Source organism: Betta splendens, chromosome 4 (assembly GCF_900634795.4).
Source record: "Betta splendens chromosome 4, fBetSpl5.4, whole genome shotgun sequence".
Lineage (NCBI taxonomy): Eukaryota > Metazoa > Chordata > Actinopteri > Anabantiformes > Osphronemidae > Betta > Betta splendens.
This window is the reverse complement of record NC_040884.2, coordinates 6,126,500-6,143,392: the sequence shown is the minus strand read 5'-3', so window position 1 is coordinate 6,143,392 and position 16,893 is coordinate 6,126,500. Positions and strand designations below refer to the sequence as shown.

Here is a 16,893-nt window from a genome sequence, read left to right as displayed (position 1 = left end):
CGATACGACACGCGAGAATCTTATTTTGATTTTGTTTCTCGTAGCAACCTTTGCCCGGTCTCCGGAGACGCTCGCTCCCCCGGACGAACACGCTCTATTGTATTCAGTGCCTGCCGTGAACGCTCATCAGACAGGCACCACACACAGCCAGGAGCCTCTGGAGCTCCACTGAGAAAGACATTCCTCCTATATGGACTGTGCTACTCTCCTTAAATCATTTCAAATCACTGATTTCTGTCCTGGGGCTATAAACTTTATGAGGTCCAATCTGAATTGGAAAACCAAACACAGATACAACTCAAAATGAATGTCACATAAAGTAATACCAACTTATGGGAAAGTCGAAACACGCTGGAAGAAAATGCCTCGGGCCCGGACTTTATTGCCCCTGTGGGTGAGGCCTGCCTGCTACCTTGGATTATCTGCTCTCATGCACACACTGGAAAACAGTCACCACAGCCTGTGGGGCAGCCTCAGTGTGATGGGCTAGAAGGAAGGGGAGAGGCCACGCGCTGACTGACACTCGACAAGGGACCGGTCCCGAACGCACACACGCCTCAGGAAGAATTCAAGGAAACAATTATCCTCACATAGAAAATATGGGAGACAGGTGTAGGCGGGTGACTGTAATTAGACCAGACAGGAAACAGGGACAGGAAGTGGGAAGTTCCATCACATACACACCATGCAAGACTGTCCCTTCAAGGCCTCACCTCAGCCCCGCTTCAATCCAAACAAATCCAGCTGGTCCGAGGTTGAGGCAGGTGCTGTACTGGGCGAGGCCCAGACTGACCCCAGTACACTCCCAGTCCCTGTGACTCTACCTCCCACCGTGACCCCATGATCCCAGCCCGGGAGGCAGGCGCCACCACTGATGCAACAGCTATACAGCACAACCAGGGCTACAGGCCCAGTAAATAAATACGGTTGTTTATTTGGTGAGACAGAGACAGGCCAACAATTTGAAGCTGCTCTCCAGTTTCCACAAAGTAGCTCTGCATTAAAGCCAGTTTCATTCCACAACCAAACTGGAATGCTACACAGAATGCTGGAAAGAACATTCCCGTCTGATTGATCTGTCCTTGACAGAACAGAAGGTGTTGGTTGCTCAGCTTCCACACGCTGGGCTTCCGCTAGCACGTCTCCCTCACAGCGTTTACAAGCGTTTAGCGCTGGTCCTGCCAAGCTGTCGGCCTCCGCACAACTGGAGAAGGACTGTGCTCTCAGACCTCAGACTGCGGCACTCTTAACGTAATGATTTATCTGTTCCTCCACGTTTTGTGCAAAAATAGACCACAGATGAGCCAAAGTGTAGCGGCTGATGAATCGCAAGCATTCACGGGGAGCGGACGCTGCGAGCAGCTCCGTTTCTTGCAAATGAAAAATAGGGAGGCCGGCGAATTGTGGAAAATTCCCCAACTCAGATCTCCCTTTCAGAATTACTCATATTTCAGATTAGTGCACGCGGCGGGACTTCGCACATCAGTCTCCGTGTGCGTTGAGCTCCACAGCTGCCTTTGCTCCTTTCCTATGTCCTATTCCTCCTGTTCGTATATATTTGGCCTCCTCTCTCCAGCGTCTCACGTCTCCTTCTTCTCATTCCCACCCACGTGTTTTCACGTCGACTCCATCCATCCTCCTCTGACCTCATCGCTGTTACATTCAAGCATGGACAGATCCAATCAACCATGGTGCTCAGATTAAATCACAAATTATTATAATTGAGAATAATGGTTTCCATGTCAGCTCAGGTTCAGCTCGAAAGTGTTCTCATACATGTACGGAAAGAGGGAGTTGGGGTGAAATTCAGGTTTTCTCTGATGCAGCTTTGACTCGGTTCCATTGCAGTGTGGTAGACGCCATATCTGAATCCAAGCACGTCTTGTCATATCTGCCTGCGGTTTTGACTGAAGAACGTTACATAAGAACTGGAATCAAACAAAGACAATTCCCTAGAAACATAAACGCTGCTTTTTAAAGTTCAGCGCTGTCGCTGTTGCTAAATTCAGATCAGCCTGTGGTCAGTGGGACCGAGGCTGGTACACACTACGGACCCGAAGGCCAGGACACGGCGGTGGAACATAACAGCCCTCGGGCGCGTCATTAGCACTTGTCGTCCTTATTGCCGAGGGGCACAGTGTGCCTGCCAGGCTTATTTCTAGGGGCAGTAAAGCCCTGCGGCATGCGCAGCGCGACTTTGACAGCGTAGTTAGGAGGTGCTGATGAAAGAAGAGAGGCTCGGAGCCCACGGCCTCTCAAATTAGCTCCGCGGCCTCCGAGCGGACCTGTCACGGCGCGGCTCGCTGGCCGCCGCCACAGATTAGGTTGCATGTAATGTGTTCGCATGGAGCTTTGTGCCTCCATGTGTGGTGCGACGGACACGCACGTGTTCTGCTCTGTGGAGACGTCTGTTCCTCTTGTTCAATGGCTGCATTAGAGCAGGGCTCATCGCAGGCGTTTCTGGGACCTCCCACAGTTTGACGAATGGCCTCGAGCTCCTGACTGACTCGTTCTTTAAATAGACGCGTGTTCCCATCGTTTCTTCATCATCGCGCAGGAAATCACAGATGCTCGCACCCCCCGTGCGCTGCTCACGGCGTAAGTGGGTATTTCGTTCACCTTTCGGACTCCGGTTACGGTGCAAGCTCAGCGACACCCCTCGGAGCCAGACAGACAGTCTGCGATGATGAAAGACAGAGCCGTGCGCTTCTCACCTTCGCTAATCTCTTCTGCGTGTCGTCCACGGGCCGACGTCCTCTCTGCAGATGCAGCGCTTGGGTGCGCGTTGGTTAAACGACGCGGAGGCGCATCGGTGACTGTAAATCTGTCTCCAGACGCTTTAATCACATCTTTGTGAAGTGCAACGTCCCAAATCCCGACACATGCGCCCGAGGTTTATGGTGGATTATGAAGCGCAGCTTGTTTGCGTTTGGAGCTGCAGTACTTCGCTACTCGTGCCCCCCCAGGACCCGGCTTATCTGAGCTTTACAAGCATGTAGCCGTGGCCCCAGCTATTCCAGCTGTGTATACACAGAAAATCTAACCAAGAAAGGAAAGCGTAACGAGCTTATTTCCTGGTCTTACCTGTGAAAAGTTGAGCCCGTTCAGGGGGTGACATTGCTCCTCCACCCGCTCCACTGCCCCGGTCGTCTTCCCCCGCTTTTCAGCCTCCTGAGCCAGGAACAGATCCAGCACCGGCGTCCCTCTGGACCGGACGTCCCACTCCGTCAGCGAGTTGACCATCAGCATCACCCACACGGGCCGCTTCCTCTCCCAGTTCCCAGCGATGGCGTTGAACAGGTAATCCGCGTACAGGCCACGCCCACGCTGGTCGGCCGTCATCCAATGGGGCATCATGTGCTTGACGTAGTCCAGGTGGCGTTTGAGGCGCCGGTACAGGTCTCGCGGGAGCAGCGTCTGCAGATTCTCCCCGTGAGGCAGCAGCTGGCAGCTGGTGAGCTTGGAGATGGTCAGCGGGTCGGTGAGGTCCAGCTCAAAGAAAACATTGGGGCTGCTGTGGAAAGCCCGCTTGGAGCTGTCGGGGATGAAATCCCAGACTCGTGTGTAGGGAACGTGAATGGTACCAAATAGGTAGGAGGGCGGGTGAGGAGGCGGACGATTTATTCTCCAGAGAAAGGAGTTCATGTCGCTTTGCTGCGGAGGAAGAAGAAAAGGGAAAATGAGGGAAGATTCTGAGAACAAAAGGAAACAAAAATACCAGAGCCATCACGTTAAGCCAATTCAAATGGCCTCGAAACTCAGGCCGACACGTTTTCGCTCTCTTGTGTTTTTTTGGCTCATGAGCTCAGGTCAACAAGCGAAAGACCCGAATGCCGCTTTGAGACGACGACGGGGGAAGTGTGTGATCTGAGGCCTCGCTGCTGCGGCGCAAGCGGGGAGTTTATAGAGGGGCCTTCTGGCTGTAAACACACCGCCGTGTGTCGTTGAGGTGCACAGCTCCGCTGCCAAAGCTTCGGCCTCGTTTTCGATGGGAACGGGAGCGTTTTCAAGGCTGCACTTCAAATACATACGCTAACGCTGAAAGAACCCTGTTCTCGGTCCAGACCCCGCTGTGATCCTTCTGTTTGTGAAATATCTTATGGCCGAGGCAGAGGGATGTGCCTGAAACAGGCGCAGTCGTATCCTCCAAGGGTTTCTGCAGGAAGTCTTTGTTATTATTATTATTATTATGCAGAACCAATGTCACAATGGAAATTAAATTCCAAAGGAGCATATGGTTGCGTTGCATCTAACGTGTTTCTTGTTAGGTGCTATCCGTGTGGTGCTTTGATGTTGGCATTAGTCAAATATGAAAAACAAATTAGCTCTTATAAACAATATCAGACTTTGGCTTGTGAGCCACGGTGTAATCAGACGTTGGAGGGATGAAACCTATTACTGTGAAATAAAATTATTCTTAGAAAAGGTTGACTTTCATGATTGTTCCAGTTGTGCTGCACCACCTCTGCCAGTGCTGCCTTTGTCACACGTTTCCGAGCTGCCAAAGTGAATGAAGTCTTCTTGAAGGAGGGCGCGTTATCATCATAATTAACTGAACGTACTGTAATTTCCAGGCACAGCGCTGCGTTAACGCTGAGAGCGGCGCTTTGACTCTGCTCGTTCGCTGAGACTTTCCAGACCAACAGGAAAATCATTAGTGATCCTCCGTCACATTTTGGGGGAGCAGGAGTGCACGTGCATGATTTTAGTCCTTCGCTCAGGCCTGAGGAGAGTGCGGCTCCCCTCCGCCCCAGCTCCGTGGACTCGTCTGGAGAGGGAGCGCTCTGACGCGCGGGCCTCCGGTTTTATTGGAGCAATTACTTCCTAACAGAAAACAGAGACTGTACCGACGCATAACGCGAAGGTTCTCCGTGATGTATGGCAACAGAGCCATCGCCGAATAAAGGACATGATCGACTAAAATGACTTTTTAATGACTTAACCGCACGCGCACCGGTAGACATAAAGGTGTTTTAAGCGCTCGCTGAGGTCATATGTTCTGCTTTGTTCTGATATTTTTACTGGGGGGGAAACGAGTTGGATTTATTGTCCGCAGTCCTGATTTTAATTAGGCCTAATTCCCCTTTCTCCGCGAACAGCCACAGTGGGAGGCAGCGGAGACACCGGGATGGAGCTGGAGTGAGTGGCGGCGCTGCAGATCCCCGCGAGTTCACGGTCATAATTTCACCAGCGCGCCTGATAAGCGTTTTAATGGCCTGAAATATGATCGCCTCTAAAGGGTCATAGAGACTTTCCCCACTTAAGTCAAGTCACCCGTGGGTGTTCCCCACTTGAGTTTGTCACATAAACAGCTAGAAAGCTGGCGAGCTGCAACAGTTTCTGCTGGCAACATGTTGCGCCTTTAGGGTCCAGAAGCTACAGATTTTCAGAGGCGCAGATGCCTGTTTATAGATAACAAGTAGCTATTATTATTATTATTATTATTATTATTATTATTATTATTATTATTATTATTATTATTATTATACAGATGATTGTCCTGGCATTTGTGCATAATTTGTACTCATTTTTTAATTATTTGTTTCTCAGACGCTGCGTAAATTTAGCCATAAAAACTATTCACAACTTTAGTAGCCTTCAAGCGTAAACTCCCATAACCGAGGCAGAAAGCGCAGCATGTGACTGTTGCCCCTTTGGGGGAAAAGTACGAGTGTAAGTCGTGTCGTCAGAAAACGTGAAGCCTAATTGAGACGCGGGGTGTCTTTCACTCGGTCAAGTGTCCTCGACCCACTCACCGACTGTGGGGCGTCGCATTGCCTCGGTCTGCCCGCTCGGTCTGCGCCCCAGGGTGCCACCGTGTGCAGGACAGCGCTCAGCCAGACCCAGCTCGGTCCCGGCAGACGCACCATGGTGCCGGTGCCGGTGCCGGTGTCGGTGTGACAACAAGCTCCCAGACGACAAACGGACGCCCTCTCCCCGCGGTCCTTCCTGCGATTCCTTTAAACTCAACCGAACGCTACCGGCCGCCTTCAGGCTCACGCGCGCCGCTCGGCAGCAGGAGCATTCCGTCTCTTCTCCATTCCCGACGCGCTCCGCTCCTAAGTTCGGCCGCTCCGCGAACGCGCCCCGTCTCCTTTTCCGACTTCCCTGCAATAAGGGCTGAAGTGTGTTTGGGGAAGTTTCCGCGGCGCGCTCTGAAAGTTTGGAGCGTCTTGACTTGGAGGGAGGGAGGTGGGACGATCTGAGCGTAGCCCCCCACCCCGGTACACGGAACATCCACGCACACACCTCCCCGCGTGTTTGCGGAGGAGGGAGCGCAGGTTCGGAGGAGGATGACGGTTTGGTGCAGAGATAAGCCACGAAGGGCCATTAGAACCTCACAGACGTCTATGCGAGATCTCACCTCCTCGAACCGTATCTGTTCATTAAACGCTTTTGAACGGACCTTTGTTGCTCCTGTAGGTGATCACGGGCAGGTGGCTCCACACTCAGCGGCTCCGCTGTGTTTACTTTTCAACACACTCATTCCAAAGATGTAAATGGGCAATATTTCATACGTTGTCACATGCTTCCTCTTTTGCGCGGCCACATTCATCTTTGTACTTCTCTGTTTGACACCCCCCCCCCCCCCCCTCCAGCATCAGCCGTGTATGAGGAGTGATGTAGAAGAAGAGGACTTCAGTTCCTGGGCACATGATTAATGGTCACAAATAAATTGGTCCCAGTAAAGACAACTGTGGGAAGTACTTTATTTATTTTCAGTCCGCTGCTCCTCTTAAGAGGCATTAGTCATGATGTGGAGCAGGCACCTCTGAAATAAATGCTGGCGATGAGAGAAAGTGGCCCCTCTCTGCACCGGCTGCCGTGTCAACGCTCCGCTACTCTGCTCTGACCTCAGTTATTGTCCAAGTGGCAGACAGTGTGACAGAGTCAAGTAGTGGGAAATTTATCGTGGAGACCCCTCAAACGAGTGGCCCCGGGCCCCTCCCTGCAGGCCGGCGGCAGACAGGCCGGGGACAAGCAGCCCTTTGTCCTGGGCCGTGTCCTCCCCTCCTCTCCACTCCTCTTCTCACCACTCCCCGCTCGCGCCCGCGGCCCCAGCGCTCATTGTGTTTCCCGTTCAGATGCGGCCGATCGGGCGCCGAGCGTCTTTGATCAGCTTTTTCCTTTAGCGCAGCTCCACGTTGTAAACGTCTGCTCTTTGACCTTTGACCCCGGCTGTTTTCGCCGGGTGCCGTACGTCAAAATTTGGTAATCTGAAAGACTGGAAAGTTAATGTTTCTTTCATCTCCCCTCGGCCTCATGTGTTTTCACTTTTACGAAGCCGTCGTATAAGTGAAGAACACACAGAACCATGTTGATCCAATCTGATATTTCTATCTTTGCTGTCCTGATTCTCCTCTTTGTGGCTCGTGCCCTCAGACAGCTGAAGGCTTTCACAGCCACGACCACCTGTGGACTCAGGTACCTGCTGTAACCACACCTTTCAGAGGGCTCCTCTTTGAAGCAGGCTTCCACATTCTTGCTTGGTTGGAAGAGGGCTTATGAGCGGCTGGCTGCAGGAGATTCCTGGACGGGGGCCAGCGCTCGCAGTGCAGCGCACACGGTATAGCTGGGGACGAACGTTAATGTTCTGTTAGTGGACGGCAGAGACGCTCGCTCACTGCAGCAACATCTGGGAAGGCGCTAGTGGAGGGGATACAGCAGGAGCACGGGGGATGGGCTGAGGGAACCTTGGAAATATTAAAGAAAGCATATCTGCTTCTGAACGCTGTCAGTCAAGTGTTTCCAACGCTGATGGTTGTTGAACGTGTTCATAACTTGCAGCGCGTACGAGGGAGGAGGAGGAGGCTCTTGTTAATGTCTGTGGCGCTGCAGCTCCGAGGATCCTGTGTCTGCTTGTCCTTGTGGCCTCGTGTGATGCTGTGCAGGTCTCCTGCCACAAAAACCCCAGCACTAACTCACAGACAGAGCCTTTTGTGTGATCACTTGTCTGTTAGTGTGTAATTGTGCTGCTTCTATTACAACCAGAAAAACTGCTACCTCACCACATGAAGAGGAAATCTTTATATACATTCACTGAGCTGTTACTGGAATGAGAAGCTGGGACTTGACGCCTTTGTTTATTAGGCACACAGGGCCCCCTACTGGTGTGACGAGGAATGAAGATTCTGAACGTAGTGGACAAAGGAGTTGTTAAAGAAAGACAGAAAGATGCTCCTTAAAAATGTGAGGGGGACTGGATCATACCTTCAGGTTGCCAGATGTCAGACACTGACTGCAGAGACCTCACTAAACCGTCTGTCTCTGTCTGCTGTCTCTTCTCACAGCTGGACTGCACACACACACACACACACGCACACACACACGCACACACACACACACACACACACACACACACACACACACACACACACACACACACGCACACACACGCACACACGCACACACACACACACGCACACACACACACGCACGCACACACACACACACACAGACACACACACACACTCTCTCTCTCTCTCTCTCTCTCTCTCTCTCTCTCACTCTCTCACTATCTCCACCCATCTCATGCACCGGCTTCAATATCCTCTGTCGTGCTTTGAAGATGCTGAGGAATAATATTGACTGAGTCTTTGCTGAAATGTTATTGAGGTTTTCCTTTCCGGACTTCCTGCTAAAAAAAGGGTGATGGTGGTGGTGGGGGTGACAGTCGAGAAAGTTGTGGGTAGAGGGTTGAAATATGTTAGACAAAGAATGGCGGGGGGGGGGCGAATGAAGTTGAGTCACATAAGACAAATACAGATAAGAATAAGTGAGTCTTTGACTGAGTTTCCATTGTGGGATGTCAACACGTGCAGCAGACGCAGATGAGAATCTATCCATCTTCATCGTCCCGAACGAGCAAAAGCAGCGGGGGTGGGGGTGGGGGGGTCGGGATAAAGAAGTAGGTCTGGGTTGCTCTTCTGGAGGAGCTCCGTCGAACCGAGCTTCTCGTCTGTAGGACAAGAGGAACTCGAATCGGAGGGATTATTATTTCCAGTAAGTGATGAAAGCGTTGGGGTTCGCTCAGATCAGAGGCGCTCTATCGCACGGCAGCGGAGAGGCCCATCTGGACCCGGCTCCACAGCAGCCGGCAACAAGTCAGGCACCAGGAGATCTCCTTGATGAAACTCTATTAGAAATATCATCACATTCTCACATGACAGCGTGCCAATCACAAACGCATGTCCTCCTATACGTCATCTGTGTCTGATTCAATGTTACAGACAAATAGAACACTGTGAATGTTATCGGTCACACATGAAGATATATTACACTATGAAAAAATGGAACAGTGAGGCCTCGCTGACGCGTAGAAGACGTCTCCTGTCCTCAAATGTAGTCAAGGACCGACTCTGAACATAATGTTTATGTATTTTGCTCGGCTCCACACATACCTGGCTGTGTCCGTCTCCCTCAGGAGTCCATAATGTTCTCACATCAAAGGCGTGGAGGGACACCCCGCCACCCTTTGTGCTCTCCCCCGCTAATTATTGGCATTGTGCGCTATTGTGTGATCCATACGGAGAAGCCCCTGCAATCTCCCCCGGCCGCCTGCGCCATTTGCAGCTGAAGTGGAGGAGTGAAAAACCTCCTCCTGCTGTTAAGCTGATCTGCCTTTGGGAATTTGAATAGTAAAAAAATAAATAAATAAATAAAAGACACGGAGGAGTAATGATTTTGCCTCTCGGCAACTCAGCAACAGCGGCACCGCTGCAACGCTCAGCAGTCGCTGTATTCACATCATAATATTATCAGAATATATTATATATATGGCTGATGTTGTATAGTGCTGCTGGTGATCATTGTCATTGACTTGTTTGTGCTTCATCTATTCAGCAGAGCCAAATAAGGTCTCCCGCTTTGACTGAGGAGCGCAGTGTAAACAGCTCGTACATCAGAGCTACTGGTCTGGACTTGATTCCAAACAGAAGGATCGGATGAGCGCTCCTCCGCGTCGGCAGGAATCACGATTTGGGCTCGACCCGCTTTGAAGGCGGTCATCTGCTCTAACGAGCGTCTTTGAGGATAATCTCATTGTCCGAGGGGATTTCACAACGTGGCATCAAAGCGGGCCCTGTAAAGGGAGACGGAGGAGCGGCGCGTCCACCGCCGTCTGGCCGCGCGGCGGCCGCTGTAATTCGAGTTCGCAGGTCTGACCGGTGACAGCGAAGCCCGGCCTCGTGTCTGCGAGCGCAGTCTGACGGCGGTGAAACCCGAACCCACGTCCATCACATGCATTTATCTGAGCTTTCCGTGCGCTCCTCGCGCATTCAGCGCCGCAGCTGTTTCTGCTCGCATCGCGCCTCTGCAGCGGTTTCCAATTTTTGGGGGTAATTGTTCCGAGGAGCTGGTTTTCGCCCGACGCCTGTGAAGCCAGGTGTCCGACACAGCGCGCGCTTGTGTTTCAGTGGATGCACAGAACAAAACGGTCCCTGTCTCCGCATTTAAACCAGGTCTGTTTGCACAGACATGTGGCTTTAATGCGTGTTTAGACGTATAAAACACTTCAAATGCGCGAGCTGCGTATTGGCTTGTTTTGGGCGGACGCCAGTAAAAGCCTGTGGTTAATTCAGCCTCGGCACAAGAGGCCGAACGTCCAGGCCTCGTCTGCACGACGCCTGCACAGATAAAACGTGGATGGCCCCTGTGATTAATGCAGCCGGACCTCAGCAGCGAGGGGTCATGGGAGAAAGGGCCGAGGAGCGTGAAAACGCCTGCTCTCAGTGTGCATGTAATGTTTGTAACGGAGGAGGATGCTCCACGCTCCCTCTCCGTCCACTCTGTGCCTTTTTCCCTGCATCTCTGTTCGTTTTCAGCTCTGTTTATCTTCAGGTTCAACGCACTTGGCTGCGTGTGCTTCAAGTTCACGTCAGCCTGGATATGCGTTGATCCAAATATGTGACGTGAAGGCAGGAGGGAGAGATGCAGAGCAGGGCCCGAGGAGGCTTCGAAAGAAATGCAAAGGGGAGAAAAGTGGTGAGAGAAAGCAATCGACATGAGGAGACGCAGGAGCATCGTGGAGGGAAATGATCAGATCTGATTGATGGCTCTGAACTTTATGTATAGCTTTAAAGGACTCAAGTGTATAAAATGAATGTTTTTCTTAAACAGAAGGCCCAGTATTACACACACACACACACACACACACACACACACACACACACACACACTGCTCCCTGGTCATCGTTCCTACATCTTCTCCTTGACACGGAGCAGAGGAGCTGTCAACACGGGCGGAGCCTGTGGAGCAGCAGGCACCGCTACCAACACACATATAAACACAGACCCGTGCGCACATGCGTCACACAACGCGGCTCCTGTGACAGGACGCGCACAAGCACAGACGCCCAGCAAGTCGGGATACACACACAAACAGACTGAGCGCTAACACACACACACAAAGGACAGACACACATTAAACAGTAAGGCTGAATACACAAACACACACATACAAATATTTATGCTGTAATCTCCTGCAGAGCAAAGAAAATACACCATCCTGTTATTTATGGAGCTGATGTATGTGTGATGATATGACTAGCCCCTTACCATGAACTATACAGTGCTTCAGGCATAATAGCTGTTTTTTCATTATCATTATTATTATGGGAGCACATATTCCACAAAACACAGGCAGCACGCATGAAAAGACAGATATGACCAGAGACCACGTTGCCTCCTCACAAGCAGCACAGACACTGATTCCACGCGTAACCTGCCAACAAACGCGACCCCGCTGGCCGCTCGGGCCGCTCGCGCGCCTGACGAGAGCCGCCGCGCGCCCGCCGCCCCGGGTTCGAACCCGCATCTCGCCCCAGGGAGCTCGGGCCTCCGCAGCCGACGCGGCGAGACAGCGGCTTGATTTATGGGCCGGAGCCGAGCCCCGCGCGGCCCACTGTGATTGAAGCGGCCGCTCACTCAGGCCCAGACGCGGCCGCGTCGCGTTTCGATATCGGCGGGTCACAAGCGAAGCTGACAGCAAAGCATTTACAGAGTAACGTGAGCGCACAGGAAACGGGCTCTACTGCTCCCGTGAGCTGCTGTTTGGGTCTCTTTCTCCTTTTAGCCGATTATTTGCTGCCATTTAAGTCTCCGTCCACGCGTCCACGCACCAACCTACGGTGATTTACATTCACGTGCAACTACAAACGGGCTGACAAGCATGATGAATTATGTTTACGCAAATCATGTTTGTATACGTTTGATGTCTAGTTTGATTTCAACAGTTTGATTTGTTTAAGCGCCCGTCTGTGAAAGATACGCGCCCCACGCCGCGAGCCTCGCCCTCTCTCACGCGTGTGACCGTGGTGAAGTATGGGGCAGGTCGTGAGCGGGGTCGTCGTGACGTCACGAGCGCCTCTTCCAGCCGCGTTCCGCGCTCGCGCGTCAGACGAATCTAAACGGCGTTTCGTGCGCGTGCAGAGGGAAAAAGGATGATGCACGTTTCGACAGACCACTTACAGTACGTGGCAAACAGAGCAAACCAAAACAAGATATTCTGTAACGCAGCGATCGAAATTCAACTCGGCAGTAAAACACCGTGTTTATCCTTTTGTGACAATATCGTTTAATTCATTTCCAAAGGCAGAGCGCTGCTTTAAACAAGGAGCTGATCAGACGTGTTTGTTTGGTTGTCTGTTTACACACAGCTGAATAATTTGGATTAACAGCAATAAGACGCAGTAAAAGAGGAATAGAGTCACTATAATGAATCACTGTACATCCTAGTCTTATAGTCAACCTGCATTCATTTTCTGTAATAATAAAGCAAAAGAATGCATTCAACACATGCATCTGATGGCCAGTTGTCCCACTATCTCTGTATCTGTATGTGCCAGTGTCCTCTCACCGCGTCTCTCGCCGCCTGATTGTATTGTACTGATGTGCACACAATGTGCAGTAACATCAAACGTTGCACATGAAAGCCTCTCCTTGGGGCTGGAAAGAGTTTCTCCTCTGAAATGTGTTTCTCATTTCATGCTATTATCATATCACTGGTCATGTCCACATGCAACTTTTGTTTTGAGGGCCGTGGATTCGGGGAGTAAATGAGCCACAGAGTCAGTAATTTGAGCTCTAATCCCACCATGAGCCCCGACAGAGACTCCGCTGTTTAGTGGAAACATTTACACAGCCAGACATCAGTCAGGAGTGAAGAAGATGTTGATCAGAATAATCCTACAGTTCCTGTTTGTCTTGGCTTTGTTTGTTGCTACGTGACTATGGTGGGGACAGAGAGAGAGAGAGAGAGAATAACAAATAAATAAACAAATAATTATTATTATTTTTAAATATAACAACAACATAAATATAATTCTATAAAAGGTATTTAAAAAGCTATTAAAGCTATTAAAATAAAAATTTTATTTAAATATATTATGTTTTTTTGTAATGCATCTGTGTCTTTACCAAAAGCTGTTTCTCTGAAATCATTTGTAAGAACTAGTTTAGCTGCACTTCAAGTCTCACGCATTACTTCATTCATTTCAAAGGATAAGTTTAAACATGTAAAGAACTTGACATATTTTAAATTGCAGTGTGTATTAAAGGTACCACAGGTTTCGATAAATGGAGCAGGAACGGCCGAAGCTGCCGGATTATAAAAAGACAGAGGTGATCTTCATGATGAACGTTTGGAGTTACTGCATCATTTCTGGGCGAGGAAGAAACTCCAGCTCCATCACCTGCATAGCTGTGGAGCAGTCCTGGGCTCAGACAATGGCTTCTGATTGCATCCTAATTGGTTTAGTGAGAACAAGGTGCCATTGAAATACCTGTAGTGATTAGGAAAATGTCTCCTTCGATCCAAAGGTTTAGAGCCACTGATTGTCCTTTAGAGCAGATCTGACTCCTCAGTGCAATTTAAGTGTATGTTCTGTCAAACACAGGTGCTGGAAAATGGATAATTGCTAATGAAATGATAATCATACAATCAAAGTGGAGCCACTGGAGTGAACTTGTGTGTGAGTCCCATTTTGATGCACTTGTGTGTGTCTTTACTACTAGACTCACTTACTGTAGCGTTCTCACTTCGGGCCTTGTGGCTTCCCCCACGGTGGCTGTAATCTATCAAGCAGCCAGCCGTGCTGTGAGACCTGCGGGGCCCTCAGCAAACCTCCACTCGCTTGTCAAAGCAGGTCGTGCAGCTCCTCATGGGCCACCGGGCCGTGGCGCCGTGAACCATCAATCTCATAATGATCTGTGCTGCGGCCGCAACGGAGGCAGTGGATTTGAATTAGAGCCACATTCCCCGTCGTCCAGTCCCAGAAGCACTCTGCTCATTGTCTCAGCGTTAGTTTGGTTGGAGACTCTCCCCCCAGAGCTTAGTCAAGAGCTGCTGCCCTTCTTCAGAAGCCAGAATAACCACGGTGACCCTGATCTGAACAACCTCAGCCTCCGATCGATCCAGTGCCAAGTTCCCGTTAATAGACCGAGTCTGAGCCTTGAAAGTCTGACCTCCAGTAAACATCAGCCACCATTCAGAACACGTTCAAGCTATTTCTAAGTGTGCATCAGTCCCAAGAAAGGTTTGTTGGCGAACTGTAGTCTACACCCACACGCAGGCTTGATGAGAGCATCGATCGTCTCCACACTGAAGTTCAGCATTCAGAAGGAGCACGCTGCCTTGTCCTCCTCATAACCTCAGCCTGTCTGTGCTGCTATTTGGATCCAGATCTGCCCCGTGCTCGTGTTCTGCTTGGGTTTCAGAGCAGTCTAACACAGACACTTGGCAGGAGATGAGAGGGAGATGAGACAAAGACACAGGGACCGAGCAGGAACTGAAGACGACGTGTTCTGAAGTCGACCCATAAAACTGGGGACCTCCGTTTCACTCGGTCGGGGATCAGTGAGCGCAGGCAGACAGTGATGCTGTGATCAGTGCCAAACCAGAGAGGAACACGGTTCTCTTAGCTGTGCATGTGTGTGTATGAGAGAGCGAGAGAGACATGGAAAGAGTAAGTCATATTTAGCATTTTTATGTTTATGAGTGTGCATGTGTTTTCCATTGGTGTGTGTGTGTGTGTATGTGTGTGTCCATTCAACCCAAGATAGCACAAATAAAAACTCCATAAATAGTATTTACAGTGTTTGCTGTGTCTGTCTGTGTGTGTGTGTGTGTGTGTGTGTGTGTGTGTGTGTGTGTGTGTGTGTGTGTGTGTGTGTGTGTGTGTGTGTGTGTTTGTGTGCGTGTGCGTGTGTGTGTGCATGCATGTGTGTGTGTGTGTGTGTGTGTGTGTGTGTGTGTGTGTGTGTGTGTGTGTGTCTGTGTCTGTGTGCATGTGCGTGTGCGTGTGCGTGCGTGTGTGTGTGTGTGTGTGTGTGCGTGCGTGTGTATGTGTGCGTGCGTGCGTGTGTGTGTGCGTGTTCCTTCCCATGCTGATGCAGGAGTGTGTTAGATAGCACGGAGCCCTCCGTGTTCCGCCAAGGACAACACAAAGTTCCTTTTGGACAGAGGAGCCAGTCATGAATCAGGTGTGATACCTGCGTCCTGCATCACTGCGGAGCCAAAGCAAACACAGCCCAAGTGCAGGGCGCTCCGGCGCAGCCTCTCTCTGCGTGGAAGTCATTACAGAGGTGTTGAAGTTGTCACTTTTCCTCTGCTGCTAAGAACACACCGAGCCGCGCTCCCACACAGAAACACTTGTGTGTCGTCCAGCTTTGCTCTGTGGGCTCATCTTTGTTGAGCGCTCGGCGTTTGCATGCGCGTGTTTGTGCATTAACGACGGACATGCCGGCTCTTCCCACTTCAACTGACCTTTGCGACATAATGTTTTGATTTTCTGGCTCGAGTTGCAGGAAAGCGACAGCTGGCGAGCGTCAGGGCGACGGGGCGGGATTCAGCAAACAAGTTCATATGAAGCGTTTTCCACATAGTTTCCAGTAAAGACGAGGGCACCAGCAGCTGTTAAAGGAGTCAGGGTAAACAAACCTAGCGAAGCGCAAACAAAGACGCTTACTGCAAAGGATGATGTTCACATCATTAGACTGTGATCATGAACAGCCTCTCATGTCAGCTCTCTGTCAAAGACGCTTAGATTAATTAATTAATCTAATTAATCTAATTAATTAATCAGAGCAAAGCCAACACATTGCATTCAACTCCATTCAATCCAATATTACGTCTACTATAACACCTCCAGTTATTTAACAGTAGTATTTAATGAGTCAGTCAACAAATCTAAATGAATCTAAGCTACAGTGTTTGCTTATTGAGTGGAGCCTCCACATTCAACAGCAGAACTGTGTCCCCGTCCTTCAACTGGTTTGAAAGAGACTTTCTCTGGAGCGCCAAAAAAATGCTTTGAACAGTTTTATGTGCAACTGATGCCAGAACATAAACTCACCTCCATTTCCACTTGAAGCGCGCAGACGCACGTCACCTCAGGTAACGTGTGTTTTTCCCACCGCTCTGCTGAGGACGTGCTGTGGGTTCAAATCAGTGGGAGAGAAAGTGAGGAGGTTCTATGATCAGTGCAGCACAGTCAGAACCCAGCATTGTTTTCACTGTAATCTGCAGGTCCAGTAATGATGCCACAGTGAACCGAGCCGTCTGTGTTCCTGTATTTTCTCTGACCCGACTTGATTTGCCACCACATTCATTCCAGCAAACTGCTGTGATTAACGGGTCCATCTGGACATGTGGCAGTTCTGACAGTTATGGGTTCGACGCCGATGTGACCCGTCGCGTCCGCAGGTCAGGGCGGGGCCAGCCGGGCGTGACCCGGGCCGGGGGCCCGGTCTCGGTCCCGGCCCAGCGCCTCCGTCAGGGGTGGCCCAGCACACGCAGCCGTTTTATGGGAGAAAAGGCCTCGGTGTCACGCAGCAGTAACTCTTGCAGCTACAGTCGCGGGTCCGTGCTCCCCTCACTTTGCCCGGCCGCCGAAC

General features: G+C 50.7%; 1 protein-coding gene across 1 annotated transcript in view; it reads right to left on the bottom strand.

Annotated features, from left to right (window-relative positions):
• trabd2b (TraB domain containing 2B) overlaps nt 1-6,189 on the bottom strand; it is a 36,111-nt gene extending 29,922 nt beyond the window's left edge. The window contains exons 1-2 of the mRNA XM_029146506.3: nt 5,757-6,189; nt 3,085-3,654 (exon numbers count right to left, since the gene is read on the bottom strand). Of these exons, the coding sequence (XP_029002339.1) occupies nt 3,085-3,654; nt 5,757-5,870 (684 nt within the window). The 5' untranslated portion in view covers nt 5,871-6,189. The remainder of the gene's footprint in view (nt 1-3,084; nt 3,655-5,756) is intronic.
• Nucleotides 6,190-16,893: the final 10,704 nt, after the last annotated feature.